Source organism: Eucyclogobius newberryi, unplaced genomic scaffold, assembly GCF_026437365.1.
Source record: "Eucyclogobius newberryi isolate DKJ021-1_F unplaced genomic scaffold, fEucNew1.0.hap1 SCAF_17, whole genome shotgun sequence".
NCBI classification, from domain to species: domain Eukaryota; kingdom Metazoa; phylum Chordata; class Actinopteri; order Gobiiformes; family Gobiidae; genus Eucyclogobius; species Eucyclogobius newberryi.
In genome coordinates this window covers 22418964-22433785 of record NW_027315801.1, presented here as the reverse complement: position 1 = coordinate 22433785, position 14822 = coordinate 22418964, and the positions used below count along the sequence as shown (strand labels likewise).

The 14822-nt window shown below is 40.8% G+C and overlaps 2 protein-coding genes across 5 annotated transcripts in view; both read right to left on the bottom strand.

The window, feature by feature from the left end:
- Positions 1-311: 311 nt before the first annotated feature.
- plekhm2 (pleckstrin homology domain containing, family M (with RUN domain) member 2) lies at positions 312-11901 on the bottom strand. 4 transcript variants are annotated; one of them, XM_072449467.1, is made up of 20 exons: positions 11383-11901; positions 10188-10294; positions 9764-9873; positions 9228-9327; positions 8308-8395; positions 8055-8229; positions 7819-7878; positions 6718-7000; positions 5884-6579; positions 5726-5795; positions 5544-5634; positions 5395-5459; positions 5232-5320; positions 4466-4598; positions 4187-4383; positions 3406-3471; positions 3170-3329; positions 2490-2669; positions 2262-2378; positions 312-1972 (listed from the first exon to the last, which is right to left on the bottom strand). In XM_072449467.1, the coding sequence occupies exons 1-20, from the start codon at positions 11440-11442 to the stop codon at positions 1835-1837; spliced, it is 2985 nt and encodes a 994-aa protein (XP_072305568.1). In that variant the 5' UTR covers positions 11443-11901; the 3' UTR covers positions 312-1834. The 4 variants fall into 4 exon arrangements, with proteins under 4 accessions (XP_072305568.1, XP_072305569.1, XP_072305570.1 ...); XM_072449468.1 differs by having other exon boundaries at positions 6718-6997; XM_072449469.1 differs by lacking the exon at positions 7819-7878.
- A 307-nt stretch (positions 11902-12208) lies between these two features.
- ddost (dolichyl-diphosphooligosaccharide--protein glycosyltransferase subunit (non-catalytic)) overlaps positions 12209-14822 on the bottom strand; it is a 3571-nt gene continuing 957 nt past the window's right edge. The window contains exons 5-11 of the mRNA XM_072449466.1: positions 14670-14764; positions 14348-14441; positions 14120-14268; positions 13515-13662; positions 13293-13413; positions 13010-13116; positions 12209-12701 (exon numbers count right to left, since the gene is read on the bottom strand). Of these exons, the coding sequence (XP_072305567.1) occupies positions 12552-12701; positions 13010-13116; positions 13293-13413; positions 13515-13662; positions 14120-14268; positions 14348-14441; positions 14670-14764 (864 nt within the window). The 3' untranslated portion in view covers positions 12209-12551. The remainder of the gene's footprint in view (positions 12702-13009; positions 13117-13292; positions 13414-13514; positions 13663-14119; positions 14269-14347; positions 14442-14669; positions 14765-14822) is intronic.

Sequence of the window (14822 nt, the reverse complement as noted above, 5' to 3'; positions counted from 1 at the left end):
ATAAAAGCTCCACAGGATGTAATAATTTCGAGTTTAAAAGTCCAAAGTTGTGTTGGTCGATGTCACTTGCACTGCACAAGGCTGCAGCTTTATTCCACTCCTCAGATCCGTATTCTGTAGTTAGATTATCCTCAATCAAAGACATTATCATCATCACGCTTCTCCTGTGCCCCCGGGTGGCTGCTCAGAGTACTGCACTTTCAATAGCCCAGCTCCATAATACTACCAAATGTACCAAGTAGATAACAAGCTTTATAAGTTAATAATTGTATATTTTAAGCTATTAGTTAAGATAACACAAACAGTATGACTTTGTATTCTGCCCATCAGATTTTATTAGTACAATAGTACAATATAGTCTGTCCAGCCTTTCGGACTCCATGTTTTAATTAATATGTTTAGGTGATTAGTGCTCTATACAGTTCAATACAATGTATATTTTACACATGCAGACAGTACATCATAAACCCAAACAGTATCATTATGGTTCCCAGATGTTCTCCACCATTGACCAGCAATGTCATAATTGTAACAAATTTGTTTTTACTTTACAAGAACACTTTCGGCCACAGGCTTGCTGAATACTTTCATTTCAAGTATTTTCACAGTTGATCCTATTCTAGAAGTAATTATATAAAGCTTTTTTGTCAAAGTAATTAATGGCATAGTGGTGGTGAATTTAAATATTTAGGGGTATTGGTAACAGAAGAACCTGAGATAACCAGTGGACTGCAACACAAATGAGACAGAAAAACACATTGAAGTACATTTACAATTGGAAATAAATGTCTTGTGCCATGGTCATAATCTTCATCATTGTCATGTACCTTTTCACTGCTGCATATTCTGGTAAATGGTTGGTAAAGTGGTCATTGTAAAATCAACTTTGATCAGATTTTCTCCTTCTAAGCAAGTGTCACACTGTGACACCAGCAATAAGAATCCTGTAACACATTAGGTTAGTTACATAGTTGGTCTTCACGCCTCTGAAGTAACACATGTCATGGTATGTAAATTAATATTTAAAATGACTACTTTAAAAAAATGTAAATGAATGAATTACATAATTTAATCTGACATAAAGAGATAAATAGGTTTTCGCTCCACCAAAAACAAAACAAAACAAAACAATGCACACAAAAAGTACCTAAGTAAAAAAAGAAAAAGAAACTAGTGAAAACTGTGCAACATCGCATGGAGGCCTCCTCCTGTATGTGCAGAATGGAGAGAAGGCAAGTTCCATTTCCTGATGAGGCCTTTTTATCAGAGAGTCTAGTGGAGCGAGACAGAGGCAACAATACACTCAAACGGTGCAACGCTAAATCCTTCATAAAATACAAGCATTTTACAGGATCACTACAAAACACTTCCCTCCTGTTTGAAATAAAACACCAACATAGTATTTTCTGCACACTACTCTGCAGTGAGCCATAGCACCACTCACAGCCCGGAACACAGACCTTTGAACAGTTAGAGCGGGACACTTCAGGGGGGGCACTGCATTTTGAGCACAGGGTTAGGACTGTTGCGTTGACAAATAGCAGCACAAAATATACAGGTATTTGCTTTACTTTAATCATGTCGGTTTTATCTTCAGAATGTAGGGGTTGCTCGGATTGTCATAATCTCCGGATCGTGGGTGTCATCATTGTCACTTTCTGTACATTCACTGTAGTCAGTTCTCATACTCTCTTCGTTAGTGGCTTTTACATTGTTCTTGCTCAGCATTAAGGTCCTGTTCGCTACATCCTGTTCCACTTGAAACATTGTTGAATCTGCTCTTGTGACTGCTGAGTGTGTGCTGGGACAGTGAAGTGGTGATTGGAGGAGCAGGTCAGCACCAGGGTTCTCTCTGAGCTCTGCCCCGGGCCAGACTGTCTGCCCTCTGCCACGCACTCTTCATCAGGGCTAGAGCCTCCCCACAACGCTTCTGAACAGACACGTCCGATATCACGGTCTGGGGCAGGTCCACCTGTGCAATCAACAAAGAGTAATTAAAAGGAAGTAAACAAGTTTCACAATCAGAAGGCAATTTTATTTTGTATATAGGAGTTACAAAAACAACTTTGTATGAATGATATCAATATGAAGGTGGTCTTTAGGTGAGTTAAGTTATTTTGATGTATTTACCAGTATATTAACCATATTTAGTACAGTGTGGCTGTTACGACCTATAACATTTGGCTGACAATAATACAGAAGTGTAAAGTAGACAACACTTTTCTGAACATGAATGTGCTGCCTGTTTTCGTACACTATACCTGGTAAATGTCTTTCCATGCTTTGTTGAGAATATGAAGCAGACGATCTCTTTCCTCACAACCACTAAAGTACAAAACCCAGGAAGGGAGAAACTGGCTCCGATCTGCAGCAAATTCCTACCACAAGAAAAATATCTTATTATACAATTCATAGTGTCCTCTTCATACACTAAAATGATAAACAAATCTACTTGTGAGCGGGCAAAAAGTATCATAAAGTCTCCTCACAATAACGCAGTACTCCTTGTTGGCCTCTAGGCTGACCGCAATGACGTCACAGAGCTCCGCACTGCCCAGCGAGCGGAAGAAGCTGGTCTGACAGTCCTGATGGCAGGTCAGCAGCTTCATGTCTGTGAGCACCAGGCAGCAGGGGATACAGGGCGTGGGGGCGACTCCCTGAGGGATCACCTGGAGCAGAGCACAAACAGAAATGTATCCAACTGTAGATAATATTGTGGTTTTGAACATATGCAAAATATGAATATCCAGTACGTTGTTTTTATTAAGAAATGCTACAAATAAAAATTAAACAAACATTATGTTGCAAAGTTTCAAATAAGGGTATAAAGTGATTCATTTTACAGACATTTCACATTTGCCTGATAATTACACCTCATCTAAAGTTTGAAGACACATTTCTAGTGGATTGACCTACTGTTTGAATACCGTTATTGAGATACTTCCAAACAATAAAGTAATATTCATTTGTCAATATTGCCCACCCCTATATACAATTAAACATATTTCAGTGTAGATGTGTTATTTACGAACTAAAGACAAAATATTTGGGTCAACTAATAACATCTGACATCATTATTCAAAATCAGAGGTGGCAAGTTACGTCTGTAGCCTCATTATACTTATGCGAGTCGTCATCAAAAGCGTAATTATTGAGGGATGTACTTTACCCCCTTGGACACAGACTGGCAGAGCAGTTGCATCCACTCTGCCATGTCCTGCTCATTACTGGCACTGAGCTCCAGCGGGGGGCGCTCTGTGAGGATGACCTGGAAGGCATGAGGTCGCTCGCTGCTGTTCGACCGCCGGCAGCCTCCACAGTGCTCGCCTCTGAACCAAACGAAATATCCACAGGTTAACGGGAAGGACGTCAAAATAAAAACAGACAAAGGTGAGTCGATCTTACCCCATTGTCACGGTCTGCAGAGGGGTCAAGTCGCTTCTCTCAGAGTACAGATGCAGAACCCCTTTGCTACAGAAACAAGAGCACAGTATGGAAACTAAGGCCAAAATCACACGTTTTCTTGTGGTCACATCACAATTTCAAATTAATCACGATAAATTGAGAGGTGGGAAATGAAGAAAATTGATCATATTACAATTGATCTGCAAAATTGGAATATCAAATATGTTTGAGCTGACAAAGACTGGATTGACATAAGAAAAATTGACATTCGGACATACTTTGCAATATCTGTGTCGTGATTTTTATTTCGATTTTATTGTACAAGGGTGCTATTTAAATTTTTTATTTTTTTTGCTTGCCCTCTTGTTTTTTTCTCTTCTGTTCTGTTATTTAAAAAATAAAAATAAAATAAAACATAGAAGAATCTTGAGTATGCCGTCTATGATTAAAATTAGTTAAAAAAGAAACTGAAACGTGTGGTCTAATCTCCTGAAAACAAATGAGTATAACAATTTGTGGTAAATTTTAAAAGGTCAATTCACGTTCCGTTTGACACCTCAACAGGACATTTACAAGCGCATTTAGCATATTCAAGAGAAAATGATATGTTGATTTGATCAAACTGGCAGATCGTCGCAGGAATGAGATCAGGATTTGATTTTTATCACCGTCTCGCCCAGCCCTAATGTAAACCATCATCATAAAGAGCAGTCGGAACTTAATCCGACAAAAATAAACACATCTGAATCATCTCAAAGCACCTGTGTTAATATAGCCACACCTGAGAACTAGGTAGCAGCTCTTCCACAGCTCTTTGCCCAGGTAAGTGGTGCCTGCCCTGTACTGCACGGTGCCCTCCTTGATGCTGGAGAAGCCTTTGGAGCCTTTGGAGCTGGGGGACAGGACGGGGGACAGGCAGGTGTCCAGGGGGTCCTCCCAATGGACCAGAGAGTACAAGTTCATGCACACCTCCGCCACCTGCGCCAAAGAGCACGATATAGTCAAACCTGAATAAAAACAAAGACGAGACTCGCAGTGGTCTGGAAGCGGCTGGCCTCACCTCGCAGTTAGACTCCTGGGCCACGAACTTTGTCAGGGCCAGTTTTTCCATCGTGGCGTCTGTCAGCACCGAGGGGTACGGCGGCTCTCTGTGTCCCTTCACCATGGACGACTTCAGGACCGATAACAGCCAGCTACATGGAACAACATGAAATAAGTGAAGAAACTGAGGACTATTAATAACAACAACAACAACAAGAGTATGTGTACCGTATGTCAAACTATTTGTATCACAGTACTAACAATAGCAGCCTTGTCCTGCATTTTCTTGCTGCTTGTGTTTTCCCTCTTAATGGCCTAGTTTAACATAACATCCCCTCGAGTCTTATGTGTATTTAGTGTTTATATGAATGTAATCAACATCTTAGACAAGAGTTTGGTTGCAAAAGAGTCTTGTGTTTGTAGGAATTGTGTGCATGTCCGTTTTGCGAGGTTATGAAATATATACTACTAAATCAATTATAATTATCTCGAAAACTATATTTAGATTCTTTAACAAAGCATAAGGAATGTAAAGAACGTGTCTGTACATGTCTTGGTTGAGGTTCAAGTATCGCATAAAAACATGAATGCACCATAAAATTAACCACAGAAGGGCAGAAATGTCACTTTATACACTAGACTTTAGCCATTCTTCTAAAACGTTTTGATAACAATATATTTTATGTTGAAATGTGCATATCTCCAGAACCACAATTGCTATATTATCAATTTTTCCTTCCACCTCTGGTTGTGAAAATAGGGATTATGTGGAAAAGGGGACATACACAGTGAGTGAGACATCGGCTGTGTCCAAGAGGAACTTTCTCCTTCTGTTGGTGCAGACCAAAGTCATCATCTGTTGGTCCAGACCCACCTACATCAACACACAATACAGGGTTATCCATGGAACTAACACAAAAGCAATATATTTATGAATATGTCACTTACAGAAATATAGTCTAACTCATTGTATGAAACAGCATCTTCCACTGTATATGGCTTTTCTGCAGCACCTATCAACAAGATGGAAAAAAAACATAATCATGTGATTTATAGTAAAAAATGGTGTCCAAATTTGTGCATCACTGTCCGCACACCCTTTCGGAGCAGGTAGATGTAACAGTCAGTGAGCAGCAAGAAGAGCGGCTGCAGGTCTCCCTCCATGTGGCCAGTGCTCATTCTCACCATCTGCAAAACAAACGACAACAACAAAACAGATCACAATGATGCCGTTAAGGGCAACGTAACATTTTGTCAAAGAGTTCCTGCACCAACTTACCTTAAAAAGCTGCTCTTCATTTTCTCTAAACACATGAATCATCAGTAGAAGTAAGTGGTTGTTGTCAACTCTAAATTTAAACAAGAAAAGATTCAGAAATGATCATTGAAGTGGTGAAAATCCTCCCAATTAGTGTAATAAAGAGGTCTAGTTCTCACTTGAACTCAGCTGGATGGGTCACCTCAGACGGGCTCAGGGGCTGCTCTGCCTTTATATCACTTTGTTCTTCGTTTGTCTGATTCAACTGGAGGTCCTGTCCCTCTCCTCCTTCTGCTTTGCCTTCAGCCTCATGGCCACCTGGAACAGTTTGTAGCTGGCTTTGCTCTGCAGTGTCATGGCCGCCACTACTGTTGGCAGCAAGCTCTGGATTGTGGGGGGCAGAGACGTTCTTCTCTGAAGGTTCAGAGAAAGTCTGGAGGTAGGGGCTGGTGAGAGGGGTTGTGGGGGAAGCTCCAGGTGCTGGGTCAGGCGGCTCGCCCGCTGAATCCTCCAGAAAGGGCTGCTGCGAGGTGGGCTCCACTGTACGTCCAGAGTCAGGATTCTCCTCCAAGTGCTCCCAGTTCTCATCCTGATCCAGGCGGCCATTGATCCTGTCCATGACATCACGCAGAGGTTGTCCCACACTGTTCATGGAGGTGTCGGCCATCTTCGGCAATCGCAGTAGCTCCTCCTCCTCCAGGACTTCAGCTCCAGCTCCGCTCCTCCTCTCTCCCTCACTGTCCATGCCACAGTCAGGACTGTCCTGCAGACCCAGCTCCATGTTCTCAGATGACACAGAGTTCTGGATGCTGCAGCTGGAGTCTGTAGAGCCCTTCCCTCTGCGCTTCTTGGCTGGTTTTCTTCTTCTGGCCAACCTGAAATAAGACTATAGCTATAGTAAAACAATTTAAAAACATAAAGCTCACTCAGTCCGTGTCAGTTAGCGTTTTGATGGCATCTTCAGTACATCTGGATGCATTTGTACATGTTCAAGTCCCAGAGGGAAACTGTACCTGATGACCTCCAGCTCATTGCTATTGACATCCATGTCCTCCTCATGGGCTGTGCTGTTGGTGAAGCTGGCCACATGAACTGGGGTGACATCTACGGAGGTGTTGGTGGTGTTTGTGTCAGAGTCTTCGTTGAAGGGATTGTGTCTGGACGTGGGACTCTGAGGGGAGAGGTATGCCCCAGATTTGACTGCATACGAGGAGACCGCCACAGTGTTACTGACGACCGTCTGAGGGTCAGATCCTCCGGAGTGAGGGCAGCTGGCCTGGTCAGTCAAATCACCTTCTGACACGCAAAGAACACACAATTACTCCTTCACGCACTCAGCTTCTGTTAAAGCTGCTTCATGAAAGAGTAGTGTCTGTCTTCATTAGCAGCACAAGAGTTACAGATCTGTTAATGCAGTTCATCACATCCAGAGCTTGAGCTACAGTGGCACCAGTCAAACACTCAGCTAAAACTAATAACTATTACTACAAATACTAAACTATTCCAATACTTTCTAATTTCATTTTATCTCCTATCAAAAACCCAAGCCAAGTAGCATTACTGCCGCATTTTGTTCAGCTCAAAGTGTGAAAATGAATCTCACCAATATAAAGCAGCTCAAATCAAAACACAAGACTTACATTTCTTGTAGGCCAAGTCTAATTCCCAAGTTAATACATTCCAACTACGGGAGAAATGTAAATCTCCATATTGAACCTTGACCAGTGCCACGCGTTATAGAGAAGAGTTGAGGAAAACAGCCGCAGAAATCAGAGGTTAGTCCCAAAAAAGCACTGAGCACGTCTGTCAAAGGCATCTACAGCAGTCACATGCAACGACACTCAACATCTTCTATTCACTGGACAGGTAAACACTTCTAACCTGTGAGCAAACTCTTAAGTTTTGGGCATTTTTTTTTTTTTTTTTTTTTTTAAAACACACTTATCATAAGGTTAATTCCAAATTCCACATTCAACCATCTTTAAAAATGCAGATGTAAATGTGAAATGGACAAAACAACAGCAAAGTACAACACCCAGCATGCGCGGACACAAAGCCATGCGTGAACAGAGACCAGCGGACAGAAACCGAAGGATGGTTCACCCATGTCCCACCTTCCCAGTCTGCACTCGGCAATGACTGCAACACGGGGAAGATGTCAGCAAAATCATAATCTAAAAAAAAGGGAGGAATGAACAGGACTCAATGACAATCAAACAGAAAATGGGCGACATATGAACGAACAGATTTAGGACAATCTGTTTGGTGTTCGAACATTCTTTGCATTGATGGGGAAACATGAATTGACCCGTTTCTTAGCTTAAGTCAACGGGATAAACGGCAGTAATACCTTCACTGGAGGGTGCGATGGCGCTGTCGTCCCACTCCAAGTTGGTGGAATTGAGTGAGGTGAAGGAGTGCAGGGATATGCTGTCGGAGCTGGGCAGCCTCTCCTCAAAGTCCAGCAGGTTGTGTGGTTTGTAGTACTCCGGCATGTACGGCGCCACATCCAGGTACGGCACGTCCTGAAGGAGTTTAGATGTCAAGACACGCGTGCGCGGTACGAACGTGACGGCTGCGATTGTGTCGATGTCAGTGCTCACCAGCTCCAGGTCAAAGCGGATAAACTCCAGTCCAGACATCAGAGTGAGGAACAGGGCCAGGTGGTCGTGGCTGCACACTAGAGAATTCCTTTAGCACAAACAGCACTTTATTTTAGCGATGAAAGTTACAAAAACAAGAGCACTTTTGTAACCCCCATTCGAATGACTTAACACGTACACTCACAGACATGTATTCAATGCTTTGGAGTGCTATGTAGTGGAATTACAACGATTAATTGACAATTTGTGACTAATCAACTAAAGAAAATATTTAAGTTGTATCGTGATGATCGTGATCGTTATCTGGGCTATAAAGTCTCTAAAACACACAAGAAAATACCTTTTTATTACAAAGACAATGGCATTACTAAATGAAAACGTCAAAGATGAATAAACTATTTCAGATTTTCATCAATTGTACACTTATAAATTTCACACTTAGAAACAGTCTCAATCTAGATGCCATCAGTCAACTTATTCCACCCTTTACTTGGTTGCAAATGTATTTAAAAATAAACAATTGTTGACTATTATATTAATCGCTAGTGAATCCGTGGAATCTTATACTAAATACCAATCGTTTGTCATTTGTTTTATAATGACATTATCAAATTTCAGTAATACAATTATAGAGAGAAGAAACATTCACAATAATTGACACAACAAAACAAAAGTGAAAGTCTTAATTTCCTTCTCGTACATTACTGGTTCAATAGTGTGTGAGCAGCTTTATGGACTCAAACTTTCCAAACGCAAGTATAAACAGCCACATAAAAAGCACTCTACATTGGAGTGTACTTTATTTGTGTACTTTGTTAGTTTTTTGCTTGTAAAATAGTCACAACTACTAGCTTTTAGTTCTGACAATTATATTGTAATCCCAAATCCCAGGGAAGATAAACAAATTGGACAAATCTTACTTGAAATAATACTTGTGCAGCAACGACTGGTTCTCCTGGAAGAGGCGCAAGTAGCTTTCTAAAGAGCTTTCACTCAACGCCAAGTACAGCCACGCGCGACCTGTACACAGGAAAACATGTTATTGACAATCTAACAAAGGTCTATTGCATCTAATCAAGGCTGGGTGATATAACTGTACAAATAAACTCCCCATTTTACCCCTGGTGATACTTTGTCGGTAATGTCATAACTTCTCAGTCTGCTGCAGCTTCATCCTCGCAACACTTTTCCCCACCCACTTTTACTATAGACTTTGTCGCGCTCTGAGTGACAGCTGCATCTAACCTTTCACAGAGCAGCAGATAATACTAATGTAAATAACATGCAATGTGGACATCCTGATGAAATCTAAATTAAGGGTTCTTCTGGAGAACTGCATGTCATTCCAGAGTTAGTTCAGTCTTACTTTTTTGTGCTGTCTAATCACTGATAAGGCTAAAAAGAATTAGTCGATTAGTTTGTTCTTGCAGTTTATCATTCATCCATGTTCTCTTACTTCTGCCGAGGTTGGTGGCGATGTGCTGCAGCTCTTCTATCTGCCGGACAGCTTCTCTCCGGGTGAAGTGGAGGACAAGGACCCAGTATCCCGAGGAGATGTCCTGGAGGCTGGATTTAGAAAACACAAGACACAGCGTCAAAATATAAATGCTGACTGTGAGGATAACGAGGACACGACCTTTGAGCCGGTTTAGCTTGACCCTGCAAGTCTGATAAAAGTGCTAGGAAGAGACCAACAGGCGCGGTTTATGGTTATTTTGTCACAAATACTCGAGTTTTGATTCGAAACAAAGCATCTACAAAATGTGACAACAAATTTGAAAATGTATGCCGTTTTTTTTACATAATACACTAAAACAACAGAAGGCAACGTTTTGTGCTTCAGTAAGAACGCAGTGTCAGTGCCCTTGACAGGCTCTTACCCATAGAGCAGAGCGTGGTCGATGTGCTCACACAGCCTCTGGAGAACGCGATCATGATTACGTATCGCAGGAGTCTCATCTTCACACGCAGCAAAGTAGCTCTGCAACTGCAAAAGCACACAGTTTGGTTTAAAAAGCACATAAACCATACCCAAAACAGTTTTCATAATTTGAGATGCTTCAATATGTTTGCGCTTTGATAAGCACATCCCCTTGATATAGTTATTTTGAGTGTAATTAGCTTAATCTAGCATAATTCTACTAACTGTCATTCTGGCATTCTGTTCTAAAAGTAAATTATGATACTTCATGACACTTTAATCTATTTTTTTTATGGTTTTATTAGATAACTATGTGGTTCTAGTTACATTTTAAATCAAAAAGAATTATCCTGTCAGAGCCACAAATTGATAAAATTATGAAAATGACAAAATAATGACAGTGAATAGTCTGACCAGTCGAGGTTCAGAGCCTTGCACTTCATGTTAGAAGAATATTACTCAACTTTCAACACCTCAGATTGAAGATTAAGACGCGGAAACATATTCGTCAGATATTACACACTAATGTGCTGCATGCCCGAAAGATCAGGCAGACATGTCAGAAGTTAGAGGTCATCTCTGTTTCTAAACATTCAAAGCTATAAGAATGTCCCACCCTGCACAGATTAAGCCATTGTTGTCGAGTCATTACTACAAAATAAAGTTTGTAAGTCTTGTGACTAACAGCACATGACAAAATGCACACCAAGCATGATTTCTTAAAATGAAAGTGGCATTATAAGATTAAAACAATCAACACAAGGATTGTAGTTGCACAGTTATGGTTCAGGGAAGTTGGAGCAAGACCAATAATAGGAAGTTATGCAGTCTGTCAGGTTAGAAGGCAGTTTCACAAGATAAAGCTGCATGTCCAATAAACAGAACTGCACACAACTGACAGCTGCTCCTCTTCCAGGTCTAAATGTGTCTGAAGAAAAAGTGCAGTGCATGTGTGCTTTTGCTGTGACTGTAATCCACCCTGAACAAAGACAAACACTCGGAGCTACAACGTGTGGGTAGATTATGTCAAAAGGCCATTGAAGACTTTGCATTCAGGAAAGTTGTCCTTCTCGTAAGACAATGGCTATGAGACATTTTACTATTAAACCACACGTGTTTAAAATAAGAACGCATTTATATGGGTCAGGACGTACCTTTTTGACAGAGAAGGAGATGTTTTCCAGTATGCGGTCCTTCACTTTGAGTTGATCCATCCCTGGGCTGCTGTTGCTGGCTGGGCTGCACTCCTGTCAGCTGACTCTTAGCTCTTGTTGTGCTAACGCGATTCACACTTTTTTGTCTTCGCTACGTGGGACAAGCGTGTCTCCCCATCCAGACAGCTCCGCGGTTAAGTGTTACGACATGTGTAGATTCCCGGTCCCAAAGCCCCGCGCACATCTGATCATGTTGACGTTGACGTCCCGGGTCCGCAGCGATAGCATATGCCACTCAAACCGCAGCGGAAATTAGCATTAGCCGCTCGATCTGTTCAAGCCATCGAGCCCGGGACAAAGTGGGTTCAAATTTCGCGAGGCTCCGGTTTAAAGTGGTAAAAAGACGGCCCTCAAATAGTTTCAGCTGCCACTCCAGGTATCGTCAGCTCGGAGACATAAAGGTGAACTTGATGAAGAGGCAGTTGTGACTTTTGTGCAGCTTTGGACAGTAGTTACGTCATGACGTCAGTAGTGACGTCGTCTTGGCGGCGGAAAAAGCGACATCGTTTCAGGATTAGAAAAAGGTTTATTGCCATTGTAAGTGAACATAATTCAATAAATCTTTTTTTCATTTGTATCATTTTATATTGGTTTATGATTACTTGATATATATTTTGTTTGTAAAATTATATTTCGTCATGTTTTAAAACGTCTATATCCACACAAAATAAAACAATGAATAAAAAAGTAAACTAAATACGAATCATAAAAATATGACCTTTATGCATGATGAGTTTGTGTTATAAAATAAACGTAAACCAGTAAATGGAATGTCCAAAACATGTTTATTGTTCAGATGACACCAACTTGGACACATTAAATTCAAAACTCAGTTGGCATATTCATTCAGTGCATCTTGTCACAAAATTCCTCCATCTGGTTAAAAAACCCGTCAACAATTCAACTACTCCATAGCTTTACATTAAACAAACCATATTTTGTACAAACAAATTGTATTCAGGACAATCTTGGTTTTAAAGTAGAAAAAGCACAGCCTATCTTTGAAAGTCTTTTCAATCACCCAAACAATGAAGAAACTGCAGTCCTTGCTCCCTGCCTGAAGATAACATATTCATGTTGAGTAATCCCTCTCCCTCTTATAGTTGTCTTTAGTCAGACTTTTCCTTCTCTTTCATGTGGAGAAAGACAATGCTGAAGATAAAGAGGCCGGTCATCATGGAGAAGGCACTGGCGTAGTACGGGAAGGCGGAGGGGATGAAACGCTCATACTGAGTGTGCTGTAAGGGCCGCACGGACACCTGCGACAAAAAATATAAAAGTAGATATTTTGACTCTTTAAAGCAATATAAAAAGCTTGAGCAATTCATTGTCAGCTCACTCAAAGGACACAGAAAGAGAACAAACTATACAGATAAAATGAGTTTCTGATTGGATCAAGTTACATTTCTAGATGAATGATAAGGATATCATCATCAACAAACTTAACTTGATCCAATCAGTGACAGTTTTAAAACAGTGTGGGTGAAGGGAGCTGTATAATTGTAGGACCTTAATTTGAGTTTAAAAAAAAAGATACATTTGGACCCTAACACAAGTAAAAAGTCACCTGAGTGGACGAGTAAAGGTGTGTGTATCCCAGTCGATTATAATCTACTTTGAACTGGAAGACTCCATAAACATCTGGGAGCTTAAACTGGACACTGTATTTACCTCCTGGAACAAAGAAATAACACACAAGTGTAATTATGTTTTCCATTTGTGACGGTGCACATTCAATTTCCATGTATTCCCGTTCACCCATTCAGACGTACACATGTCAGTCACCACAGTACACACACACTGGAGGCAATGTGGGTAAAGCACATTAACTATGTGGACACAAGACATACCGTTCTTCTTAAGGTAAGTCCTGACAAACGGGTCAATCCTCACAAACTCAAGCTGAATATCATCTCCATCGAAGGGAACCCAGCGACCCTCAAACAGCATCTCTATCACAATACGGTATTCCTGTACATAACATATTTAAAAATGAGAAAGAAAAAACATGCTGTAATGGTAAGTACTGAATAATGCATCTGTATCTTGACTAGTAGTGGATTTGTACTCACCACTAGGTCAGTGACGGTGTACGCAGCAGGAGGACTGGCTTCTCCCACTGTGTGATGGGTGACAGCCCCCACCCTAAGGACCCCAGCTTCCTTAAACACCCACCGGGACAAAGCTTCAGCTAGTTCCACGTTTCCATTCTGCTCAAACCTGAGGAAGAAAAATCGAATGTCAAATGACTTTGTTCATTGTAAACCACAATATTAATCTAAAATAATAGAAACGGTGACACCATTGACTTCCTGTTCAAAACTGCAGAACTGAGAGGCCCCGCACCTTCATAAGGGTATTTCATTGGAACAAGCAGCAGTTTTGCATTTGCATTTGCATTCGTTTTGTTGTCGTTGTAAAATGGTTACGTTACGTTTAACTCTTTACATATGAACAGAATATTTTCTTTTATGGCAGTGGGTAGAAATAGAGGTTCGGTGAAAGTGCTCAAGCCTCAAATGCAGGGCAATACAAGATTATTCAAACATGCTAAAATCACTCACACTCTAACTTTGTAAAAGCTAATGATGAGTATAGTAGCATTCCCACTATTCCCTATCCCCACTTAATGTAATCAGGATTTATTAAAAAATGTATAAACTGTTTTAGGTTTTACCTCTGTGACCCGGGCCGAGCCTTTTGCACTGCAGAGTTGAAGTAGGCGTCACTGAAGAAGTCCAGAGAACCACTGAAAACTACTCGAGCATTGTTGCGAGCCTGGAGTCCGGCAATGAGCAGAGTGTTCTTTCCAACAGCATGGGGATACTGCAGTGGGATCAAGAAAAAAAAAATATTGTAAACAAAAAACATTTGAAAGCTGCTTAATATTAATTAAACAGTGTACCTGAGAAACTGGTCTATCAGGGAAGTAAGAGTAGGATGTGGAGGAGCCTGTAAGGATGTCCAAGACAAGAGGGTTTTCAGGGTCTGCCACCATGCTAGAGGACAAAGGGGACAAACTTTAATACCAATAGTGGTCAACTGTGACGCTCTCAAATTAATTAAGTATTAAATCACACACTTATAGTTTACCCGTGGCATTGCCTAGATTTTCTAAGCATTCAGAATTATACAAAGAAAAATACAACTATATCTGATGGATTCCCTCCATTTAATGATGTAGATTCACCACATTTTTTACTTCAGTTAAGTTATGTTCTACTTACCCCACTCCTTTAAAGAGGACTGGTTTATTGGAAGGTTTGCCAGAAATAGTTGGGGCTTTCAAAAGATTTTCAGGATCAGCAACAATCAGAGTATGCTAAAGGGGAATATGTTACAAATGATCAAAGAAATATAGTGAATATTTGTATTTTCTC

Coding starts and splice junctions, on each gene's coding strand:
- plekhm2 (XM_072449467.1), bottom strand. CDS start 11,442: ATGGATCAACTCAAAGTGAAGGACCGCATACTGGAAAACATCTCCTTC. Junction 5,796..5,883: donor ACCCATCCAGCTGAGTTCAA/GTGAGAACTAGA, acceptor GTTTAAATTTAG/AGTTGACAACAACCACTTAC. Junction 3,330..3,405: donor CTGCAGACCGTGACAATGGG/GTAAGATCGACT, acceptor CGTTTGGTTCAG/AGGCGAGCACTGTGGAGGCT.